The 26920-nt window shown below is 41.9% G+C and overlaps 1 protein-coding gene across 5 annotated transcripts in view; it reads right to left on the bottom strand.

Moving 5' to 3' along the window:
• ehbp1 (EH domain binding protein 1) overlaps positions 1-26920 on the bottom strand; it is a 123913-nt gene that overhangs the window by 73160 nt on the left and 23833 nt on the right. For 3 of the 5 annotated variants that reach the window (XM_089011954.1, XM_089011953.1, XM_089011957.1), the window contains 6 exons: positions 23496-23677; positions 21188-21327; positions 18824-18940; positions 17855-17995; positions 15797-16052; positions 11222-11462 (listed from right to left, as the gene is read on the bottom strand). In XM_089011954.1, coding sequence (XP_088868080.1) covers positions 11222-11462; positions 15797-16052; positions 17855-17995; positions 18824-18940; positions 21188-21327; positions 23496-23677 — 1077 coding nt within the window. The remainder of the gene's footprint in view (positions 1-11221; positions 11463-15796; positions 16053-17854; positions 17996-18823; positions 18941-21187; positions 21328-23495; positions 23678-26920) is intronic. The other 2 variants (XM_089011958.1, XM_089011956.1) reach the window with 1 other exon arrangement.

The following is a 26920-nucleotide window of genomic DNA, read 5'->3' on the forward strand; positions in this document are numbered from 1 at the left end:
TTTCAGTTACAGTGTAGTCCGAAGCACGAAACAGGCTTCTGATTGGCATCTTCTGATTGGCTGCCGTGCAGAGTATGCAAATTGCCAAACGAACGTTCGTTTGGCAATTTGCATACTCTGCATCGGCAGCCAATGAGAAGTCTGCGTCGGACTACACCCTGACTGAAAAGTGCATTTCAGAATTTTGAAAGGCGCTGAAAAAGTGGAGTCCACGTAGCTTTGAGCAGACAACACATCACAAACGTTACATTGTACACCATGACGACAAACGACAACTGGAGCAAAACCTTCAGCGAGGCATATTTACCATAAATTAAGCAAGGGAGCATTTGTGGTAGGTACTTTCTTAATTTAAAAAAATCCTTTATACTTTGCAACAATGTTTTTTTTTTGCGATTAGTCATCTTGTCAAGTTGTGAAAAATGGGGCAGGCAACTTTTCATAGTTGTCTGCCCGGGTGTCCGCGAACTTTTTGTGATGAGTTTCAGACACCGCTTATCTTTGTATACAGTATTATATTTGGAAAACTTTTATTTATTCATTGAAGGTGCACCTTATAGTCCGGTGTGCCTTATATATGCAAAAAGTTTGAAAATACACCATTCAATTATGGCGCGCCTTATACTCCCGGTGCGCCTTATACACCGGAAAGATAAGATACAAAACATGTGACTCTCATTTCACTCAACTATTTTTCAATCCGAAAGTCAACGACTCTGGGGCAAAAAGTATCCAAAGATGTTCCGTATCCTCAAAGAAGCTTTGGAAGATGGAGGCAGTGATCTCTCATAAATCTACACAGAGCCATTAATCTCCTTTAACGGACGTCTTCAACAAACAAATTAAGACGTGGGATGCATTCGCAGATGGGCCATGCCGATAAGGCCGCCGCTTATCAATTAATCTGAGCGCGGGTGGGCAAAACTCATTAAGGAGGCCACTTTAGGAATTACGTGGCGCAGGTAAAGACATGCAAAAGTGTGTGTGCGTGTGTATGTGTGTAGAAAAAAAGCCCTACAACTACACACAGGGAAACCATTGTCCAGTGCGGAGTGAGCTTCAAGACGATGAAGAGTCCGATAGTGCTTCCAATTATAATGAACATAATTACCAAGTCACCTCTTTGACTACTGATCACAACACGCACACACACACGCACGCGCACACACACACACACACACACACGAAGACGCACACACACACACACACACACACACACGCACACACACACACACACACACACACACACACACACGCTCGACATTTGGTTTGTTGCTATTCAACTAAAGTCCATTCAATGTAGGGTTTCAAAACTAAAAGATCATGGACTCCAAATGCTTGACACTCCAAATGGGAACGCTTCCAAAGCACCGGATCATAATGTTGGATGACGTTGCAACTTACAACCAATATAACAAAGAATTCCAACGAATTTAGAACAACATTGTTTGAGTTTGTTATCTCATCCACTGCCATTCCCGAATTTATTCGGGAATTGAAAAGCATGGCATGGAGCGCCATTCCCAAATTTGTGATGGCTTTGTTTTTTTCTTGCGAGGGGTGTGCTGGTCAGACCTCTGGAAAGATATTTCCACTTCCACGAGGGGGCAGCATTTGCCTTTTGTCCATGTTGGCGCTTTGTTACAGCTACAGTTGTTGTTAAAGCGCCTTATAAATCAATGTGTATGTATTGTAATGTATTTTGTACAGCCGCCCCCATTTCAAGCTCAGATAACTCCATACCCATATAACTTAGGAATTAACTCTTTTTTTCTGATGAAAGAGGAAAGTGTAAGGTTTCTTACACTGGATTGAATGTTTATGTAGTCGTAAAATTTAATATTCTATGGGTCCTGCAATTTCAGTGAAAAGGACAAAAACCCTGGCATTGGAGTGGAAACGTTTTTGCACATTGTATGGCAGTGAATGAGCTAAGGAACAAAACATTTTGAAAACAGCGACATCTCGGCTGCTAGATTCCTGTTGAAATTTGACACTCCAAGAAAAAAAATGACTGTCACGCAACCAATCATGTTCATTCAGCCGTTCCTCGTTTCCTGTACATGTCCAATTTATAGTAACGGTGCGGATTAGGGTTGAATCAATAGCTGCTGAGATCAACCCTAAAATTTGATTATGTTTACATGTATGTGTTGTCTAACTTTTTTTTCACAGAAGAGAATGTAGTCGCACAAAAAAAATCCAAATCAAAAGTGGGCTATGGCCTGTAAAGACACCTCTCAGTCCTTTCTATGACACAATGTCTGAACACCGTAATTGACAAAAGGAAGCTTTAAAAAAAATTCTAAAGAGGCAATTAGAGAGTCTTATCATTCCTCTTTTCTTCACACGCTAGAGCGCACATTTAAGTAAGATGGAACGCAATTCATGAGGTACTTCTAAGGTTCCTTTCAAATATTGCTTTTCATTAATTGAATTAAAAGCATTGCATGTGAGCAGTAAGGGTAACTTCAAAGATGTATTAAGTCAGGGGGGTGGGGGTGGTTACATGACGGGGGGAAAAATGTCTTGACACACCACAAACCAGAATTTCGACAAATCTGTTGGATACATCCAAGAATTGAGTGCAAACAGAAATACTCAAATGTGGTCCGGGCTGCCGAAAAATGTGGGTCGCATTGTGAGTCCTAATATCTGCGAATGCTGTTATGTGACTTCAATCGAGGTGTGGGGGTCCTCTAGACTGACTGATGTTGTGCCAACACATTCCTTACCTCGTGGACCTAACTGAGAAGCGCATACATATGTTAAGATAAGAAGGGAGGGTGTGAAAGAGGACGCTAAAGGCACGCCCCGAGTAGGTGTATAGAGTATATAGTACATACATTGTGCTCAAAATCATCCCGAAAATGGCACCTGCAAAGAGACACGCTTTCGAAGCATGGTTTAACCTGCAAGCTATCAGTTACGCGAAGGACCATGGGAATCGAGCAGCCGCAAGAGAATTCAAGATCAGCTAATCCTCGGTGCTTTCATTTTATGAAACTGTTCATCCGGACGCAGGGACGACCATGGAGCAGCAACATCCGGCAGACTACAAGGAAAAGATGACCATCGTTTGCTCATACTGCAGGAACAAAAAGTGTAATGTTCTGCGTTCTATTAAATAAAGACACTTTCTTAGATATTCATCCATCCATTTTCTCAACAGCTTTATCCGCACAAGGGTTGCCGCTGGAGCCAATCCCAAATGTCTTCAAGCTAGAAAGCAGGGGACACCCAGAACCGGTTGCCAGCCAATCATAGGGCACACAGAGAAAAACAACCATTCTCGCTCACACTCACATCTAGGCAGTGGTGGGCCGTGCATATCACCCCTGGGCCTTCAGTAGTGCTACGTCTGAATCAATTCACAGCCGCGAGTGTGGTGTGATTTACTACACGTCCACTAGAGGATGCCGTTAGCCAGAAAATAACGTGACACTGTCATTCAGATTTTTACTATGAACATGTGGATTCATGATAACCTCATAAATTTGCAATATTATTTTCTGTTTGTGCTCGCTTCGGAGCTGTCCAACCTTTCTAAATGGCTTCAACAGTATATCTGCAACAAAATCCATTTCTTCTCCTTCAGCCATTGTGGGTTGACAAAACCGCTATTAAATCAACACAACAATATATTTGGTTTTGCAGTTCACTACAGATACAGTGTGCTAGCTCTGTCCAGTATGTTTTTCACTCGCGACGAGTGATCCTATGAATGGCTAATAGCCAATCATGAAGGGATCCAGGTCGATGGCTGAAATGTGATTGGTTAAATGCTTAGATATGAAAACACACACCTGGAAGCGGCACAAATGGTGAAAAGCAATGAAAGGAAGCCGAAAGACAATTTGGAATTATTTAATAAGAAATTTAATAAGGACATTAGTCTGTGATTCAGATATTTTTAGGCCAGTAGAGAAGGCCTTGCAAGCCCTGACGCCCCACCACTGCACATCGGGACAATTCTGAGTGCTCAATCAGGCTGCCACGCATGTTTTTGGAATGTGGGAGGAAACCGGAGGACCCAGCAAAAACCCACGTGGGCACAGGGAGAACAAGCAAACTCCAGACAGGGAGGCTGGAAACTGGATCAATTAATAAATAAAGCATGATACAATCAAGCTCAGTTTTGCTCCTACCGCATGAAAAAATGCTCGCATGCATGCGTGCTAGCATAATTGTTAATATCACATAATTTTTACCATGCCTGCGTCCAATAATACATTGCATCTTGTGTATGTATTCAATACAGTGTGCCATATGTCGTGAAAATACAGTCATCTAGAGACATCCGGCAATGTTGATTGTGGTTATGTGCAGCCTGCTTAAAATGTTAAAAATCAATATGCCCCAACCCTGCTTAACTGGGAGCCATTGTGAAATGGAAAGGGGGTGCAGGAAAGGGTGGCCTTGGACCTTTTAGTGGTCTGAAGAGTTTTTCAGACTTATCTGCCGTCTATATAGTTTTTCAAAGCCAGTGAGTCCTTAGACCCACACACCTGGAGGACTGGTCTGAGTTAAATCCAGATTAAGATAATGTTACTTCTTCACCGTGTCATTCAAACCCCGCCGGACGGGGCAACGCAGGTTTGCTTCATTCTCAAACACACACAAAGGACTTTGTGGCCATCCTCATAAGCCCTATTAGTCTGCTACAGATCCTCTCATAGCAGACATCAATCACGGAGGGATTAGTAAATTCCCTCTTTAAATGAGTGGCACGGGAAACTTCCCTTCAAGACCAAAAGCCAGTCGCTCTCGCTGGCTGACTCGCTCGCTCCCTGGCAGAGATTACACAGCGATTTGTTTTCATTTAGTTCCATCTTCATCGTTTTTTCTCTGTACGTCGGTCCCGCTCGCAGCTTGTGAGGTAATCCCTGGCAGATAAAACTAAAGAGGACTTACCCCAGGCAGATTACAAGAGGAAGGCCCTATTTTTTTTATACGGCCGTCGACATGGGTATTGAGAGTGAGTGCGCAGCGCTTAACTTGTAAACCTGACGTGCACCCGGCAAACAAGAAGAAGGCAGTAGGGGGGAAAAATTGATACCTGCCTTACAGGAACAAAAAAAAACAACAGTTGTGTAGAGGCAGGTGCCTTTCAAGGCAAACATGTACAAAATTGAGGAGCGATAAGAGCCCGAAAAGCCATAAAAAGTGGATTTTCTATTTAAGGAATTACAAAGGCTTAATGATGTTAATGTATGGGGATTTATCAAAGCGCACTTCTCTAAAATCGTCACTTTCATATTCCCATAACTCACTCAATTGTACTATTTGCACAATTTAGCGCAGTGTGAATTTGTTGGCTCAATGAGCAGTTAGTTCGAAGGATCCTCACTTTTTTGCCTATCTGTGACTCTTCTTGTCTCTCATTTGTAACCGGGTGATGAAAGGACATGACACTCTCACTTTGTGGCCACTTCATGTTTGAACCTTTGTAAAGGCGAGGTCCTGTTGATCAATTAATACGTATCGTCTTAGTCTCAGGATGTTAAAATGTGAACACCATGGTGAAGACGACTGTTTAAATGTCATTTTAATGGAACAAGAATATTTATTGGTCAATTTATGGTTCAAAAACTTGTGAATTTTGCCAATCGGCTCCTTGATTGAGACAGCATGTTCTGAAAAACATACCAAAACTGTAGACAGTTGTAGATTAGCAGGTTTAAATTTAGGACCAACGCACATGATTCTGTTGATTTAAACTGAAGTAGAATATTTAAAAAATAGTTGGGGACTTTACATTTTCCTGAAAATGTTTATTTATCTTTGTTTTTTTTTAATCTTAAATGAATAATATCACCAGCGACTAATTTGGGAACAGCCACAATTAGCGGGATAGCGACAATTTGAGGAAATAATCTTGGTTAATGTGATTGATGACATGTGAGTGGGCAGTATTGTCCGGTGGGCCTTGAGCCTGACGCGATGACAGTGCTGCCCTCCGGCATGGAAGGACACACAGGAAGCTCAGTGATCTAACCCTGCGAAGAAACCTCCACTCCCACAAGATCCAATGTCAGACGACTCAGGGGTCCGTACGTAAACGTTGGTGGGGAGGGGTCCACATAGGTAAAGAGAAGACACGAGGAGGCTTTTATACCACTAGTGGATTATTCTAATAATATTACACAGTTCATGGGAGAGGCAAAGGAGAGTCAGAAAGCAAATTCGACTTGCTGCTGTACGTTTAAATTAGATGTAGCTGTTAGCATGTGTTATAGGGATACTCATAAGTGTTGTTCAAGGTGATGATTTGAGGCAGAATGAGCAGGAAAATCAGCTCTGCAGTAGGTAGCCAGACCTCTGCAGCCGCTGCTGTTTACACTAGACTGTTTACAGTGCAGATACGTGGCTAGAATGCGTTGCTATTATACTGTCCCTTCGCAAAACAAAATCAAAAAAGGGGTCATTTCACAGGACTGCTTTTTTGACTTCTTGTTGGAATTAGAATAGCACCTGCGGTTGCATTATGAATCCACTAGATAGAGCTACTCTAAAGGGAACACAATACAATGCAGCTTTATTTAAATCGAGCTTTCACCACCACTGCTGCTGTAATAAAGACCTTTACAGAACATTTAAAGCACTACATCCAAGAAATCCGAATATTGATCCATGTAAAAGGTTCAAAGAAGAAAATTGAATGCTTTTACGTGAGCCTCATAGAGCAAAAAATGTGGTGATTAAAAATAGATAATCAAACTTCCTTTTTTAGGATACATGTTCAAATGGCCTGTCACATAAAAGTAAATGACAAGACAAACTTATCGGAACAAATGAAATAACTTTATATTAGTCAAAAAAAAAGAGACCCTACCGAGGGCAGGGAGGGCAAGACAAGCAGCAACTGTCCTTGTCTCTTGGGCGCCACCTTTGTCCTCAGCAAACATCTTTTATTCGTCACACCCGACTCACCGAGGCTCGGCGGTCCTCGCTTTCCGCTTGGCCTGGCGAAAGCTAATTAAGAAATATCACAGCCTTGGCGAACTCAATTAAAACATGTTAATTTATACTAATTTCAATTTGGAAGTAGCGAAGAGGTCAAGGATGGGTGGTGAAGAGAGCTCCAACCTGTGTCCTTGTCGTCCCCATTGCGGCAAAAAGGAACAAAAAGCATTTAATTTCAGTCTTATTAACATATGTGATCAAAGAAACACTTCAACTGTAGGACACCATCAACTAACTCATCTCAGTAAAAAAAAGTACAATAAGGAGCCTGAGTGTTGAGATTTACATATTTTGGGGTGTGCCGGAAAAAAAACGCTCCATCACAATCCTAAATTCAAAGAAAATAGCCAATGACAGAAGTCTCACCAACTGGGGGACTTGTTGATTTTTTACAAGACGCACAAAAGAATTGAGACCATATTTGTACGAGAAACTGAACACAACGTAATTCACGTCCTTTGCTGAATTATTGGTGCCCAAATATGAGACGTACAGACCTTGCTAGATTGTGAAGCATTTTGACATGCCATGAAATGTGGCCAAAACGTGGCAACAAGCTGAGAAAAGCGAACAACTAATGTCAATAATCAGGTTTCTGTTTCCATCACTCCCTATTACAGTACATTCATACATACACTGTTTCCTAAATGTCTATTTTGTATCATTGTCTTTTTTTTGTCAATTGTACGGAATGGAGTAACCTCAACAACCAGAGACAAATTCCTTGTATTTGAACATACTTGGGATAATATATAAAGGTTATTCTGAAAGACTATGTACACCAAACAAATCCCCTTTTCTCATTTTCATAAACGTAAAAGTTCCACCGCCACTCAATATCAGCTTTATTCTTTTGTACTTCGAACATGAAACTGAATGTGTTTTACTCAAACTTAAGGCCCGTGGATATAAGCTTTAAACTTTTTTTCCTTATATGAAAATATGGCAAATAAAAAAAAAGGTTGTCAAGCGGAAACGGGATGAAAATCTAAACTTCGGCGTGGAATGCTTTGACTATGGAATTGAGATGGAGAAGAAGACTGAGGAAGAGATCACTGAATTACTGGGGAGAAGGAGGAGATGGTGGCTGGGTGTGGTATAGGGGGGATCAGCTCCAAGAAAAAGAGATGGACTGAATCGGACCAGACAGAGATCACAACCCGCCCAACAGGAACTCTCAATGTGCATTTGAATTAATCCTACAAATACTTCTTTCGAGCTCAACGATATGAAACTTGACGACACTGACTTGTCCTGTAAATTGTCAACTCAATTAGAACAGAAAATATGTCATGCAAGCAAACTAATTTTCAAGAAAATTCATCAGTGCATCAATCATTTTTTAAAATGAAGAACTCAGAGTACAATCTGGATAATTTTGTGGGACCTCTCATGATCAACAAAATGTCATGGTGATAACATCTGGTTTTGAGTGCTGTATTTCCAAAGTTGCTTTTCAGCATATTTGGCCAAGACGTTTATCAAGGAGGAGACTGTGCTGGCGGTTACGCCTTTTCGGCAGCAAGCACGAATATGACAGGACTATTTTTGATTGGAGGAATGTCGGTGCCATTTGACTGTCATTGCTGGTCAGCTCTGGGGCCATTGTGCTTTTTTGCGCCTGTAATCGGCAGCATTTTGACAGCCCTGTTTTCTTCAGCGGAAAGGTCGGTGCTTTTGGACAGTCTGTGCCTGGGTGGATGAATGGAGGTGCCCACGATAAGAAGAAAGGAGCATCAGCGCAGAGCGCCGGTGCGTGCATGAACTTTGGTGGCTTGGAATTGAAGCGGAGTGACGTGGGACAGGAGATGTGAAACAATCTCTTTCGCGAATGGATGCTAGAGCTTCGAGTTTGCTTTCAACATTTAGTTTGTAGCTAATATACAATGCAATACTTATTGATTTATATAGTGCTTTTGCAATGGTAACAAATATTAGCTAGCAATCTACAGATCTGAAATGGATAATATGAATGTAGATAGAAATTGAATTGCTGCATTTGCAAATGTCGATTTAATGCCCTCAACATGAATAAAGCCCAAATATGTTTCACCGCACGTTTAAGTAAATACCTTGCAGTGATTCAGTATTGTCAAATCATCACGGTAAATCCCATTCGGATGCGTAATAGGTGTGCACACAGGAAGTGGGCGAACAACATATGCTGGCAGGATGCCTCGATTGTTCACAATCTGCCGTTGAAGTGGGGGGCTTCTAAATCAATGACATGGAGGATCGCATCATCTAACATGATGTTTACTGCCCCTCATTCATGCGTTAGATTGTTTATTTTTAAAACAACTTTGTAAATTCGACTAGGATTGCCAGGAAATTGTCATTTTTTTTTATGCGGGTGTATTCTTGTGATATTTTATGTATTTTAAGGGCCATGAAGGTTGGAGGGCAGGTGATAGATGCCCCATAACAAGTTAACTCATCTGTGCCACGTGCACATATTTTTTATTGTATTAAACGCAGACTCACAAACACTCTGCACGCAGTACACGTCCGCAGTGCGATGTGTCGCCTTCGTCTCGGGCCTCTCATAGCGAGAATGTCTCCTCTTAATCCCCTCTGACTTCATACATTCAAAAAGGTCATCTCGCCGCCAACACATGCCCGCGGTGCGTTTGTGTGTCTCGAGCGAGAATAAGAAACAGAAACCCATTCACACTGGCTCGTATGAACACCCTTTCTCTCTTTTCACCATCTTGACGATTCTCCTCCATCGCCAACAAACCACACAGTGAATCTTTTTCTTTCAAACATGCATTTTTGGCCAAGGCTTTGACTGAAAGTGACAAGGCCACTTTAAAATTTCAAACAGTATTCTATGGATAATCAAGATAGAAGCTAATAGTATTGAGAATTATGTGCGGGATGATTTTCACAAGGGGGGCCAACTGTATTATGACGTTTCAGACAGAATGACAATCATATACCAACAATATAGACAAAATGATGCTCGGATTCTGGTATCAGTGACAGAATGAAGATAGGGCTTCAACATTGTAAACAAAATGAGTCTAGTGTTAGAGACATCGCCACCTATTGACAGAAATCCCTCCCTCTTGAGGCAAGGCCATCTTTTGGCCAAGTGTGGCCCATCACAGGCCAGTGACTTTCAGTAATTAAAGTGGCTCATCCCCCGCCACCAGTCACAGGCAAGTGCGGCTGGGTGATAAAGGCACTGTGCCATAATTACATGGACAGCCACTAAAACAGTTAGCTAGTCAGGTGCACAGTGGTGGTAAGGCACTCTGTGTGTGCGCGCATATATGTGTGTGTGTGTGTGTGTGTGTGTGTGTGTGTGTGTGTGTGTATAAGCAACTGTACAAATGCATGTGTGAGTGGATGTGCATAGGGGTTCAACACCCCCTTGTGATCGCTCTGCTGTAGTTAAGCCCTCTGTGCTTAAGCCTCCACATAGGCCCATTCAACCCCTAACACACACACACGCACGCACACACACGCGGACACACGCACGCACAATCACGCCGAGTGAAACCCCTCCCAGACCCCAGCCAATCATTCCCCACCAGTGGTCTGACTCCTGCTGTGTGTGTATGACCATCAGCCATTTAATTAGAGCCAGCCCCCATTTGACTACTTTCAATAAATGAATGTACATGTACATTGTGTGTGTGTGTGTGTGTGTGTGTGTGTGTGTGTGTGTGTGTGTGTGTGTGTGTGTGTGTGTGTGTGTGTGTGTGTGTGGTTGTGTGTGAGTACGCGGCAAAAAAGCTGATGCAAGGACAACTGCATGTGACACACAAGCATGAACACAAACACAAAATATTAAGTATTCCAATGAACGTTTTGTTAATTTCTGTTAACTTTCTTTTCACTCTTTATAAAATGATTATGGAGGTGGCAAAACTCGTTTCTTATAAATTGACAGATAGGCCACTTCAATTCATGTCCATTTTGGGTAAAAATTAAAGCTAATTCTCTGGGAGTGTAGTCAGATTTCCATAAAGTTCTTCAGAGTGTGACAAATAGAAAACGGAGTGCAAAGAATAATGGAGCTTCGCATCCAGCAGTATATAGAGTGAGGTTGCATAAGGAGCAAGCTTTGCCTTGACCCGGAAGATGTCTTTCTGGATGTAAACACGTGAACATCCCGACTATATTTTGGTGAATTTCTCCTGATAAAAAAGGAGTCAGCCAAGATGAAAATACTGTTCACATAGGGTCAACTGGCTAGCACGGCAGGGTCCTTATAATTCAAGTCTTGAAAATATTAACCATTTACCTTGGGGGATGACGAGGCCAGTTCTCTCCCAATGACCGTCGCCACAGAACTGGGCCCAACTGGCAAGGTTTTTTTCCCCTGATCCTGGCCGGAGCTCATCATGGAAGCAGGTGCACCAGTGCCAAAGTTGGATCCCAATGACCCAGGGGGCGTGGGAGCTCTCTTCTTCTGGCTGCCGCCCGTATCCGGCACAGCAGGGCTCTGCGTTGGGCACGTCTTGGGTTCGTAGAATGGGTTGGACCTGGTTTGCAATTACAAAACACAATGTTACTTTATTTTCTTTTTACGATGATTGCTAAGTATTGTATTCTTAAGAGATAGATACACTAGTTGCCGACTATCCCAAACCCTAGTTGCTATTTCTTCCTGTCAACTGAATCCACAAAATTCATGATCCTCATGCCTCAGCAATAGTCAGCAACTGAAATCACTAGCCATTTCTTGGATACTGACGAATGTCAAGGGCGACCAGTTTGACACCCACTTCTAAAGTAGCAAATTACTGCTTAATTTTTCTTAAAATCAATACCACTGCAAGAGTGGTTTTAAAAAGAGCAATTCCTGCCCCCAAAAATTCCCATCTCCCGAGTTAACTATTCTTAGAAAACGCCCAGATATTACAAATGTTTTTACTGTCTTTTCTAGCCGGCATATTGTTTTGTTTTTTTTCTTTAGTTGCACCCGTGGTGGTTGCAGTAGTGTTTGTAGTGGTAGTCGTGGTTGAGATTAAGAGTAAAAACAGTAGCTGTGGCAGGTCGCAGGTCACCATTAGATGGTTCTCTGTTTCGTACTGAGAGGAGTATTAGTAGTAAAAGTACTGTATTTTCCATTGTATAAGGCACACCCAAAAGCCTTGATTTTCTTCAAAAGATGGCCCTGTGCCTTATACGCAGGTGCGCCTTATATGTGAAGTAATTTGATCCACAACAGGTCTTGCAATAGGTCTCAGCAGCCATCAACTCCAAGTCCCCCTGTCGAATAAGTTGTGTGTAATCCCAGCCGCTACTGTACCGCCTTATAATTCTTCTTTTCCTTTTGATTTTTCCATTCAGGGGTCGCCACAGCAAATCAGTGTCCTCCATCTAACCCAGTTTTGTCCATTCTCTTGTGTCACACCAGCTACATTCATGTCCTCTTTGACAACATCCACAAACTTATTCTTAAGTTTTCCTTTCGGTCTCCTGCCTGGCAGTTCAAGGCTCAGCATCCTTCTTCCGATATAGTCACTCTCTCTCCTCTGGACATGTCCAAACCATCTCAGGCTGGCTTCTCTGACTTTCTCTCCGACGCCTCTAATATGAGTTGGCCCTCTAACGTACTTATTCTTGATCCTATCCAACCTGGCCACTCCCAAAGAAAACCTCAAAATCTTCATCTCTGCTATCTGCAGCTCTGCTTCCTCTCTTTTCTTCATTTCCTTTCATTGTAGCTGAAACCCATCTATCTTCTAGCACCTTCTAATGTGGCGTGCCTAATATTTGGAAAACTTATAGATTGAAAACGTTTACATATATATTTTATATATTTATATATTATATTTGGTAAACTTTTGTCATTCATTGAAAGTGCGCCTTATACTCTGGTGCAACTTATATACGGGAAAAAAATACACATTCATTGGGGTGCACCTTATACTCCGGTGTGCCTTATACACCAGAAAATATGGTCGTAGTAATGTATATTGGGAGTAGTCAGAGTGGTTGGTGGTAGAGGTGTAAAGCAGTCACCACTCATTAAAGCTATAAGTAACATTGCATGAAACACAACAGGTTCATATTAACTAATGGGTGTCAAGGGGCACTATATTTCTTGATTCTTGACATATTTTGAGAAAACCATTTCGAAAGAGTCGCGACTTGTTTAAAATTTTGGGGAAGCAGAACAGATTTTATGAAAAAAGATGCTGACTTTTTAAGACATGACTGGTTGTGTTGCTTCACGAAATGAACAACGTTGTGTTCATGGACTGAAACACAATGAACAAAACAGGTGAGCTAATAGAAGAATCGGGTGCACTCGGGCCAGCTCATATCCTGACTTCTCTAGGGGCACTACTGACAGACTGACAGAGAGGACTCACACACACTTATAGACACACAGACACACACACGCACACATTCCACAGAATGTTATCAATATAGAGGCACGCTTGTGGCAGTGAAAGCCCCCTGAGATACTCACTCAGCATGTGACAAAGCATCTCTAAATAAACAGGAGAATTGGATGGGGCCGACTCAAAAGAGGCTCTGGAGCGGTCGCAGTGACAGAGGATGCCAAAGCAAAGAAAAGCCTCAGTGGAGCAACATGAGCGGCTGAAGGAGCACCAGTCAAAACACGACACGGCTCCCTTGAACTTTCCATTCTGCAGAGAATGACCCCAGGCTTAAAGGGGACAGTCATGTCAATCAATAACACGTCAAGCTTTTTGACAACATCGCTTCACCACAAGACCGTGAAGGCATTTGGAACCAGAACTCATCAACTTACGTATTGAAGATGCCTTCCTTGGAAAAGTATTGGTTTCTTCATACATGTGCTTTTCATGTGATATTTTACCAGATGATCTAAAAACCGCCAGGCACTATTACTCACACGGATGGAGGAGATGTGACACCAAGAGACAGCTAACACCTTCGACGATTACCATATTTTCAATTTTTTCAAAAGATGACCATGCGCCTTATAATCCAGTGCGCTTACATATAGTAAATGTTTTAAAATATGTAATTCGTTGAAGTTATGACTTATAATACGGTGTGGCTTATATATAGAAAAGCTTTAAATATATGCCATTCATTGAAGGTGCACCTTATAGCCCGTAAAATATGGTATGTACCAACAATATTTTTGACCACGACATTCGTCAAGGAGGAGACTGTGCTGAGCGGTAGCGCCTTTTCGGCAGCATGCATATGCCAGTACTGTTTTTGAATGGGAGGAATGTCGGAGCCATTCGACTGTCATCGCTGGACAGCTCTGGGGCCATTGTGTTTTTTTGCGCCTGTAATGGGCAGCATCTTCACAGCCCCGCTTTGTTCAGTGGAAGGTCGGTGCTGTTGGCCAGTCTGCGGCTGGATGGATGCATGGCTTGAGGAACCCGCGATAAGAGGAAAGGAGCGTCAGCGCAGAGCGCCGATGCCTATGTGGAACTGTTGCGGCTTGGAATTGAAGCAGATTTATGTGGAACAGGAGATGTGAGACAATCTCTTTTCGTCAATGGATGCTACAGCTGCGTGTTTGCTTTCAACATTTAGATTGTAGTCGACGTGCACATTCCACCATGATGTCCCTGATCCACTGGTGGAAAGACGCTTTGATCCTCTCCTCTTTCATCTAGAACTGCTTCATATCATCACAAAGAGGGTACAGCAAGTCCTGAAGAATGAATGTCTCCCTGTGTCTTTGTTTTGTCATATTGTCTCTATGCTGTCATATTATTTGTTATTTAGTTTTTTTTGTTCTTTTGACTTCAAGACGGCGCCCCGAGAGTGGCTGCCTTTCCAGCAGCTCATGTATTTTGTTTTTGTACTTTCATTCCTTTCATCACTTTGCTGCTGTGAAATGTAAATTTCTCCACTGTGAGACTAATAAAGGCAAATCCAATCCAATCCAATCCAATCCAATATTAAACGCTTGTCTCTGTCAATGGTCTACTACTTGGTGCCTGGCCAACAAGTGGTTTCTTTATTTTGTGTCAATGGTGAGTTTCTACGGTCCGTTTCGATGATGTCTGCTCGATAGTCAGAATCAGAATCATCTTTATTGGCCAGTATGGAAAAAAAAAAATGTTCCGGAGTATAAGGCACACCCAAAAGCCTTGATTTTCTTTAAAAGGTGACCCTGCGCCTTATACAAAAGTGCACCATATAGGAAAAGTAATATTGAGTGCGGCTACTGTCAGCAGCCACTGACTCCACCCCCTCTTCTATAGAAGAAGTGGTGCATAACCCCAGCCTCCACTGTAGCTCCTTATATTGTAGTATGCCTTATATTTGGACAACTTTTAGATATTTTGATTGGATTGCATTTGCCTTTATTAGTCTCGCAGTGGAGAAATTTACATTTCACAGCAGCAAAGTGATGAAAGGAATGAAAGTAGAAAAAACAAATACATAAGCTGCTGGAAAGGCAGCTACTCTTGCGGCGGCGTCTATTTATTTATAGGTGTATTATATATGGATTTTTTTTATTCACTGAAGGTGAATAGTCCAGTGCGCTTTTATATGGAAAATGTTTGAAAATAAACCATTCATTGGGCGCGCGACTTATACACCGGAAAATACGGTAAATCTGTGTCTCATTTTTTTGGGGCCTTGATAATCTGTGTGTAGGTTCTACGTTGATGGTTGGATCTTTGGTCTGTTTACATTTAGCTGGCATGAATAGAACTAAAATATACCGGATTTTATTTGCACAAATTCTACATCTAGTTGTTTGATGTGCCCTGAGGTCTGGATGATACCATTTATATTACACTAGACAGAATAAACGGCAGAAATTCTTTTAACAAAACCGAAACGCAGAAGAAAAACAAAGGCGCTTCAAACTACTTAATAATCAGTCAAGATAACTTACTCATCAAGCTCCTCCTCGTCATTTTGTCCAACATGGGCATATAAGTACTTGTTCATGTCAACCGGCCGCAGCCCTTTCCTGGGTCGAGCCTTTGGCGGCTCAGGCACCGGATCAGAGCTGGCTTCATCTTGTTCCGGCTCTTCGAAAGGGTTCCCCGGCGGCACGTCACACGGTTCCTCCGTGGGATCGTCGAATGGATTGGAGGCATTGTAGAAAGATTCGTTGACACGCCCGGAAGATTGCTGCTCGGGAGGTTCTGTTTGACGAGGATTGTGGCATTTATTTGCAATCATGTTTTGCTAAAGCAGCATATGAATTATGAGCCACGGTTAATTTTGAATGCAATGTCTGGAAAACAATGTTTTGAAGTTTGTTTAGTGTGACATTAGACGACAAGGATTTGGGATCACTGTTTGTTGAGTGGAAAATAAATAAATGTATAACAAGTCTTGTAACTGGTGCCAATATTGTCATTGGTTGCCATGACAACAAAAATAGAATTTATTTGGTCTTGTTGTTTTGTAAAGGTGTTTAAAGGACAACCAACACAATTTTTTGGTTTCCAAACTGACATCAGAACAACGCTTTCTAACATCTGAAATACCCAAAACACGCAGGCTGATATTTTTAGTCAAATGCAAAACACCAATAAAAATGACTTCAAATGTCCCAAAACTACTTCAAAATGTCCCCGGAAATGCAGTTTCACAATGTCCCGCCACCTTGTTCGTGACGTCACGCCAGGATGTCTTGGCTTGCTCTACAATCAAAACAATGGCTTCAGATTCGGAGAAGATGCTTTCTTGTTACTCATCCAGTTATGAATATGATTCAAATAGTTCTATAGAGGAAAGCATAAATGTTTGCAGTCGATTAAAGAAGTCCTTCCTGTATCATTTTGAGGTGTCTGGACTGAAATGTAGCTCACCGAAAATGCACAACATGGCGCCCAAGCTCTGTTGGAAATGGGCTGATATGTCTGCGGGAAATTTGTGTCAACTAGTATCAAATAGTCGTATTGGTGTAACACGCAACGATTCACCATCGCGTTATTTATGTGTTTTCCTTCTAATTTCTCCATCGACACGGATCAACACGAAGTTTTCAGACCAAACAAACTACCGCAAAATGCATTGTGTGTCGCTTTCTCGGTCAGGGGCGTTCCTGACGTAACGTCACGTCAGGCATCGTCATCAACTCGAAAACAAGACTTCTTGAATATTCAGCGCAAGTCTTAAAACGTAAAACATCGCTATATGCGGTGGAATATTTGTAAAATACGCTCTGTAGAAGTCATTTGAAGTGATTTTACAAATTATGGACACAACTTGTCCGGAAGCATCGGTTGTCCTTTAATGTTTCTATGTGAACCTTCATATTCATGTTTTTTCTTAAAATCCTCGTCAATACTTATTTTAGATTTTTTTGTGTGTTCATGTGTTTCAAGGTGCGAGAGAAATCGCTAGAGAGAGAGAGACAGAACAAGAGAAATTGCGAGAGATATTGCCAGAGAAAGTGAATGATAAAGTCTATGTCATTAAAGTTTGTCTACTTTCAGTTTACAAGGTGCACACAGTATGTTATTCTTCGTATTTTTATTCGGCTTTTCCCTTCAGTGGTCGCCACAGCGAATCAAAGTCCTCCATTTCCAGAGGTTTGATTCACATTGTTTGTTTTGGGCAAGCTTTTACATCGGATGCCCTTCCTGTCAACATCCTCTGTATTTATCTGGGATTAATTTTCTTATTTACTGTATGTCTCGTCAAACATTTTCTAGTAATGTCCATTGTTGTTTTAAATATCTTTTCGTTTTCACAGTGTTCCATAATAAACATTTTGAACAACAGTACGAGGCGTCATCCTTGACCGGGGTAGATAAGTCAATAGGTCAAGATACCATACATTCAAATAAGCAATAATATGGATACACATTTTCTGGAGTAGTATCCATAATTCGCAAGGTTTTGTAATTGTCATAGGGGCTTTGTCTCTAATCGCCATGAAAAGTAAAGTTTCCCTGTCAAATACCCACAACAGAAGAGAATTCGGACCACATACCGTCCTCATCTGGATCACCAAACGGGTTGAGGTGGTTGGCCTCAGGCAGGTGATCTTCAGGATCGTCGAAAGGGTTGGCAAGCATGGCCGAGTGCGTCTCACGATCCACGTCTTCCAAGAAGTTCAGCTTGTTGATGAGCTCTTTGGTGGGTAAAATAAAGAGTCATTCAGGATTACTTCAGAGTGGGGCAATGAGCCATCCAAATTATTTTGATGTGTAAAGGTGGAAAAGTTCTGCACTTGGAAGTGAACCACAAGTAAGCGCCAGCTATACTTGACTGAACTCCTCTTCTGGGAACATTGGTGCAATTAGCGGGTGGGTTACTGTGGGAGACAAGCGGCGTGGAGTTGCTACGGAGACGCAGGCCGAAGGAGCTGACACTTGACCACTTTATCTCCGTCTTCCTCACCATTGAGGCTCATTTGCATGGAGACGAGGGGCTAGGCAGGGGTGCGGAAAGGAGATGCCCAGACTGGTCTCGAAACAGCGGCATGTCTTTGTGTATTTGCAATGTCGCTATGTGAAGTGGACTCACTGATAAGGAGACGGGTGGCATTTGCGACCCATTTTAGGGAGACTAGAGTGTGCGTGAAGCATGTCAGACGGGTTTTATGAGCCAAAGAGAAGGAGATGAAAGTTGAAGTCCAGAAACAAAGGTCTATGAATCAAATTCAACGTAGATCTCCCGAGGGTTTGCACTCATCAATAAGTCTTGCCTGGACAGAGCTTTTCAGTTTTGGTTCACTACCAACTGCAGCTGAACACCAAGACAAAAACCACAAGTTAACATCATCCAAAAACAGTAAAAACTCAACTGACATGTTCACAACACCAAAGTCAAAACTATATGGAAGACACCAAAAAAAGTACAAGGTTAAATAAAGAATGACATACCAAATTAAAATAAATTGGGAAGTTTCACAAAAGGAATCACGACGATTTAGAAGAAAGTTGGGGAGAAATTGGACCTTGAGAGGAAGCAACAAGCTTATTGGCCGCCTTGTACGCTCCCTTCGGAACGCCGACGCAACCGTCGTCATCGTCGCCATGTAAGCAGCTGAGGGCGTTTAGCTGGTTTACTATCTCTGCAGAGCGACGGGGCCGCACGACAAAGAAAGACGAAGAAGAACATTGAAGCACACAAAGAAACAGCGAATACATTTCATGTTTTTCACAAAGGTGCGCATAGCGGTTCCTACGGGATGTGTAAATGGGCTTGCAATTTAATTTGCCCATGTGGAAAACCCAGTAGAGTACAGTTCAGTTGTGTTTAACTTTTATGTACAACACATTTCACACTTTAAAACAGTTTCTTTTGAAATACTTGAAGTACAATTTTTGTACTGTTTTTTTTTTAACCGAATCATTATTTCAATACAGTTTATATGATAATGAAGGTGGAAAATATTTCGCCCCTGGAACCAAAATGTTTGGGAACCCCTGCATTCATGAGAACATCATCGGAGAACCTTGTAGGTGGGAGTTTTGTCTTTTGCCTAGCGAGACGCACGCTAAGCGAAGCGTGGCTGTAGGCACTCGATGCGCACACATACAACTGAAACAAAAAAACAACATGGAGAGAAAGCATGAAGCTGAACAGGAGGCGGGAGCAAAGTTGGATTAGGTTGAGCGGGAAGGAGGGCGGTGGGGGTGTTGAGGGGGAGGTGGGACATATGTTATGCCACAACATGGATGTATGCACGGTGTGAATTTGAATAGAAAGTGTGAATACATTATGCTTGACACTTCTGTAAACAGTAAAGATTTTTTTGTAACGCACTGGTGGGGTGGGGGTGAGACGAGGGATAACGCATCACCTCCTTTACTCTTTCACACAGCCTAGGAAAGACGCCATTTGCATATATTTATCCCCCGTTACGATTCTGTACAAATGGCATGCATTTAACTTGTCCTGTGTAGATAAGTGTTTGAATAAAGGCTGCATTGCCGCCGGGACAGGGGTTTGTCAGTCCGCCTTGTTGTGTTCAAAGCAATTGTTGCTGTCCAGATATTGGCATTGACAAATTCCAATTATCTGGCTGCGAATTGACATGTTAGCGGAGAATCATTGAAATATCAATAATATGAATGTCGTATGTGAAAGGCAAAGGTGAACGGATTAGTTTCCCGTTCAAGCTCTGACGTGTTTTTTTTTTGCCTTTCTACCATCAACCTGGTATATACTGTATCCCAGTGTTGAAGATCATATCAGAGCCTTAACAGGGATTTCATCTGTCCATAAGGGAATTGTGGGATGCTGGGAGAGTGGGTTGAATTTTAACACTGGTTCTGTGTCAAATGACCAATCAGGCAAACATCTCCCTGCTATGGCTGTGAGGCTACGCTGTTCGCTGTAGAAAAATGAATTTTGACTGCGAGACAAAGTCAACACTGTATTTTTCCAAACGTTCATGGAGGCAGTCATAGCCATAACAGAAGGGATAGAGTCTGTGTGTAACAACTTTCAGCTAGGAGGGGATAGACATTGAACACGTTTAACTGTCTGTTGTATTACCATCACATCCGTAAGATGTCGATGAGAAGGTTTCTTCAGCCGTCATCTGTACAAATGTGAAGGTTTCGGACGTGTGAAGATATGTGGACGATACTTTTGTCATAATTAAGAAACAAACCTGAGAGTAGGGACCTATCATAGATGTGTCCGGCGCCACCAAGTCTGGACATTAGGGATATATAAATAGGGCCGATACGACCAGTCAGACTTTAGTTCGCTGACGAAGCCTCTTGGATAGGAGGCGAAACGTCCAAAACCTTCACATTTGTACAGATGACGGCTGAAGAAACCTTCTCATCGATGGACCACTCCTGTACGACTGAGAGCTTACACAGACGTATCCGTAAGATGTCTCACATATACAATGGAAATAAAAGGCAATTATGAACAACTCCAAATACCACTCAGCACTAAACCTTGAAGCTTTTGCAAGTGTCAGGAAAAGCCAACAATAACATTTTTAGGATGCTGATCAAATGCACTTTAAAGTGTTGGCAGGTGTGTGCTACCACTTATTGAACAACATTTGAATGTGATAGTAATGGAGGAATGATTTTGAGATGGTTTATCCTTGTCTGTATTGTTATTATTAAAACATTGGATTTTGAAGAGGGATCTGAAGACTATTGCTCGCGATATATCACTGGAATAGGTTTTACTAGATTCAGAATGGAAGATGGTCAAAGATGTGAATTCTAAAGAATGTGAAAGAGCCCCATGACTGTTGACACCATGTGGCAATTTTTTGCTATTTTGCCCACCGCTGCCATACGCGATACATTCTGCGTCGAGTAACCTAGCCTAACCTAGTTGTTACCTGTGATCTTGGCCGCCTTCTCTTCCTGGTTGACCCTGTTCTCCTCATCCTCCTCGTTCTCCTCCTCAAAGTCATCTAGGTTTCCAATGTCGGCTTGCTTCATGCTCATCAGGCTGGCTAGGCTTTGCATGTCCTCGTCGCTGGGAGTTGGAGTGGGGAAATCATATCAATGCAAATGCATATCATGCATTTAATGTTTAAAAAAAACACTCACAAGGCGATACATAACCTTGAGAGATTAACACGATGCCGAGATGTTGGGGCGGGGGAAGCGGGGTGAGATTATGCACCGACATACCAATGAATAAATGGAAATATTACAGTGTTGAATTTTTATGTGATTGGAAGACGGCGTCCGTTTCAAAGGATTAATGTAACGCCACCTCCACCTCTGTCCTCTCCTAACTTCTTGACGTTTTCAAACCTTTTGTCTCATCTTGGTCTTCATGTCCTCGCTCCCCCGCCGTACATTATTTCACGCCATCCCCCTCGAATGCGCCATCATAATCTCTCGCTCTCTGTGTGTCTGTGTCCTTTGTGTTTGCCGCTTCCCGGGTGCCAGGCTTCATTTGAAACGCAGTGATGGAGTTTGTTTGTGTGTGGTCGACATCATTCCCCGAAGGGTTAACAAGGGTTACGCGCCATCGACCCGCTGTTCGCAACACAACAAAGGCACCAGCCAATGTGTGTGTGTGTGTGTGTGTGTCTCCCTTTAAATGAAAGTTATCAAATTAGAATGCCCTAACGAGAGAGACTGTGTCCTAAAATTAAAGTTCCTCCTCTCAAAGACGAATATGAGATAGCGAAGAAGAGAGGCGAGCCTGCAAGTGATTGACAGTGTGAGCCAAACATAAAAGTATTCATTTCAAACATCTATTCGGTGTCCGACACTCCCAAAACATGAATGGTTGGTAAAGTGGAGACTCTAGTCTAAATTGTCCATAAGTGTGTCTGTGAGAGTGTTTGTCTATGTGTGCCGTTCGATTGGCCGGTGACCAGTCCAGGGTGCACCCTGCCTCTCACCCAAACACCCATGGGATAGCCTCCAGGGCACTCGTAGCAGACTTGCACATACCACCACTCTCTAATCCATTGGTGAAAAGGAGGCTTTCATCGTCTCCTCTTTCCTCAAGAATTATGAGTAAAGTGTTTGTCTTGTACTCAAACATCATAGAGTATATGGAGAAAGTCATTAAGATTGTACAACTGTCCATGTTTTTATGTTCCTGTTTCTTATTTTGCTTTGTGTTGACGATTATGTGAAGCGCTTTGTTACAGCTGCAGCTGTTGTGAAAGCGCTATATAAATTAGGATGTATTGTATTGTATAAATGGTTCGGAGAATGGATGAGTGAGCGAGTGAGCGAGTGAATGAATGAATAGTAATGAAAGCAGTAGTGCTAACCAATGAGAAAATTACAATTATTTTTCTATGTATTTATTTATTGGGGTTGGGCTGCATTCAATTGTGATTTCACTTATGGGAAAAATCAATGACAATAAAACAATCCTCAAAAATAAATGTGACTTGGGAATTATAATTCTTATTTGGTGAAAAAATATAAATAAATTAAATAATTTAGTTTATGCGAGCTGTTAACTCATTCGCTGCAATTCTCAAATTTATTTGGGGGGTCGATAAAGCACTGATCAGACCTCCGGCAATGTTTTTCCCTTCCATGAGGTTGCAGCATTTGCCATTTCTCGAAGTTAGCACTTTGTTAAAGCTTCAGCTGTTGTTAAAGCGCTTTATAAATCAATATGGATGTATTTTATTGTATTTTGGACAGCTACCCCAATTTCAAGCTCAAATAATTTCAGACGCATATAACTTGGGAATTAATTATTTTTTCCTGATGAAAGAAGAGGGTTTAAGGCAGGCGTGCTCACAATTTTTCAGCATGGGAGCTACTTTTGAAATGACCAAGTCAAAATGATCTACCTATCTATTATATTTCAACTGAATTTTATTTGATTAGCGTCAGTTCATGACAATGTCCTTGTCATGCAATATACCAATAGTACCTTGGAGATCAACTGGTAGATTGCGATCTACGTATTGAGCACACCTGGTCCAAGGTTTCTAATGATGTATTGCGTGTTTATGTAGTCAATATTATGTGGGTCCTGCAATTTGAGAGAAAACTGCACTGGAGTGGACATATTTTTGCCTTACGTCTGGCATGAACGAGTTCAAGGGAATTGGACAGCAGAGAGCCTGTTAATTTGTTGCATTTTAAGTTACTGCGAGTGATTTTATGAGCTATCTAAACTTTCTTTCCAGTCATGGTGCTTGTTAGTAGACTCACGTGGCTTTGCCCTCCCGCAAGAAGATACAGGAGAGGGAAAACTGCAACGTGGCTGAAACAACCTTCTTGGAAAGCGGCTTGAATTTGAGTTTGACATCCGTTTGTGTCGGCATAGGGCTGGCGTACTGCTTCATGTTGATGCTGCTAGTTGCCAGGGCCTTACGTCGTCCAGATGGAGACTCCTGTACGGGGAACGACAATTACAATACAATTTTATCTCAATTTCTTGAGTGGGACAGTCAAAATGGAAGAGAAAAAAACATGTATGTAAGCACTTTTCTATGGAAAATCAGAACACAGTCGTCTGTGGGAGATCACCACAAACGCATCCATCTTGTATCCACTGTCATCAGCTCGAAGCACAAACAAAGCTCAAGCGGCGCTTTGGCACGACATGAATTGGAGAGCCCATATACATATACACAAACGCCGGGGTTCGATAACGCGATGATAGCATCCCGTAGCATTTTCCCAGACGTCTTCACATACACACAAATCTCGGGAAGATCTAACTCTGTGAAGAAAACTCAATCTGGCGCCTTATCGCCAAGGTCCTCGGGGGATTTATTCACACACGCGCAAACACACGCACACACGGACACACACAAACACAAAGAGTAAGCAATTCATTGGTAAAGATGCTGGCTGGTCATGCTGGTGGTGAAAATAGGAAAAAGACAAGAAATATATTCTGCATACTGTGGGGGTGGGCTGTCAGAAAAGGGCAAGCAATATAACAGCTTTGCGCTCAAGCCAATCTCTGAAAACAAAAAAACAGTGGAGCTAAGCCAGGTTAACGGATGTCAAAGCCAACAACTCGCTGTTGGCAGTCATTGGAGCCTTAAATGATGATATAATACATTCTGTGACGAAGCTCTTAACTCAAAACAACTTTTCACACTGAAATGAATTGAGATGCTGCTAATCGGTTCCAGTCTATAGTTGCTATAGTACAGTATTGTAATTTATAGAAGATCAGATCCTTTGTAAATTGCTTTTTTCATTGCCACCTTTCTCTTTGGAACAGCCTCCTGTTCAACATTAGGAAAGCCACCTGTCTTTTTTGATTCTGTGGCTTTCAAACCAACATGTGACTGGGCATTGTTTCGTTGTGTTATTGTGTTTATTGTATTTATTGGATATTGGATATTGGATATTGGATATGCCTTTATTAGTCTCACAGTGGAGAAATTTACATTTCACAGCAGCAAAGTGATGAAATATCATAATATATCATCATTATATCATTAATGTATTGTTTTAACTGAGAGCGGCCCAGTGATTGAGTGGTTAGCACGCTGGTTTCACAGTGCAGAGGTTGCTGGCTTGCGTCCTGCTCCGGCCTCCCTGTGTGGAGTTTCATTCGCTGCCAGACGACGTGGAAAAATGTGTCCAGTCCAGTGCCAGGGTTTTTGTCATTTTTCACTCAAATTCCAGGACTAACAGAAAATTGAGTTTTAGGTCTACATAAACATTCAATTCAGTGTGAGAAACCTTAGACCCTCTTCTTTCATCAGAAAAAAAGAGTTAATTCCTAAGTTATATGGGTCTGGGGTTATCTGAGCTTGAAAAGGGGGCAACTGTACAAAATACAATACAATACAATACAATACATACATATAGATTTATATAGCGGTTTAACAATAGCTGAAGCTGAAACAAAGCACGGACATGGACAAAAGGGAGATGCTGCCCCCTGTTGGAAGGGCCAAATATTTTTACTCTGCAGTTAATTAAAGCAACCAACACACATCAAAAACGCATAAACCTCAAATGCATCAAGAAAATCAATTGTGATGAATCAAGTGATGAATTGCACTTATTAGGCTGATTGCAATCAAAGGGGTGTTAAAGCACAAAGTGGAAACTAACCAAAACATTTAGCTAGATTCAATGAATTAATGTTTGGATTGTGAGCAACCAGCCAAAGGGCTTTAACGTGATCCAAGGAAGCAAGCATTACATCTTCGGCTAGATCTGTTTAACATAGTAAAGAGGTGCTTTCTTTTTTGCTGCCATTGAATTTGGCAGGGATCGACGCTCTCAGACTTCCCGCTCACTCAAAAGGATTATGTAAAATGCGGCCTCTCTCAAGGAAAGGTTGTTTCAGAAACTCCAGACATTCATGGATGGGGGGGGGGGGGGGGGTCGTGGAGGACATAAAGAAAAGTCGCCTTCCTGCAAGTGATCATGTGAAGCACACTTTTATGTCTGACTGCATTACGACCATGTTGGACTGCCCTGGTGGTCCGTCTATTTTTTTTGTTTATGTTTTGAAATATACAAACTGCTGTAATTTCCACACCATTCACCTGATTTGAGGGTTAACATCCTAAAATCAAAGTTGAAAGTTGAAGCTGCAGTTAGACAAATCTTTTTTGGAGGTTCGCTTTGAGATAGATTTTTAAAAAATGTGGGATTGTGTCACAATATTTATGGACCTTATTGTCGGAAATAATTTGAGCGAGATCCTTTGGATTCAATCTGTTTCATTCTTCCTACCATTTATGCTGGTTATCAGACACTAAGGCTCATAAAAACGTTGGCTCGTGCTAATCCGAGCTAACACGGCTGACCTAATGGCTTTGTATTTGCACTTGAAAATGGTGGACCTTCATCCTGACAACCCAGGGTAACTGTGGCTAGGAGCAGGGGAATGTATTTTAATCACAAGATGACAAAATTCACAGACAGATTTTTAGAAACAATCGCCTATCACAAAATTATTTGTTTAGTTTCATACTTTCAGCCACTCAGGAGACAACTATTTGTACATAAACTGACTTTCATAATATATGTCCACTTTAACAATCAATTGACAGCGTTTGGATCAGAAGCACAGATTCGTGATAACTTTTCTCCCTCAATTTTACGCTCAAACATCCCCCGCCTATCTTTTCATCTCTACCCACAGTCATCATGCCTTCCATGTCCCACCTGCCGCGGAAAATAATGAAAAGTACAGAAGAAAATCGGCCACTTGACATTTTGACGCTGACATTTGAGCCTCGTCGCTGGAGACGTAGCAACGTGTCCAAAGAACATCCCGTCTGGAGATGAACATGAGGGCTGAGAGGAAGGTGGGGAGCGTAAGAGAGGGGAGGAAGAAAAAAAAGAACTCTTATCGCACCGCAGATTACACCCAAGCTATTATACTAAGCTAATAGCGCGTGTAGATACTTTATGAATGAATTTGCTAAATGCGGCAAACACTTAAGACGAAGGGGATTTGCTAAAGATGACAATGGCAACGAATAGAGCGAGAGGGCGTGAGGGAGGGGTTCTATTGGGAAATACTTAAGGACATGCAAATCACACGGCAAAAGGAATGACATCAACATTTTGGGAGATTCGCACCAGAGCGTCAAAACAATAAAAATGGCCTTCTTTTCCCCCGGATGATGCTTGTCAATCAAATATAAAAA

Source organism: Hippocampus bargibanti, linkage group LG13, assembly GCF_051943395.1.
Source record: "Hippocampus bargibanti isolate YZ-2025 linkage group LG13, ASM5194339v1, whole genome shotgun sequence".
NCBI classification, from domain to species: Eukaryota; Metazoa; Chordata; class Actinopteri; order Syngnathiformes; family Syngnathidae; genus Hippocampus; species Hippocampus bargibanti.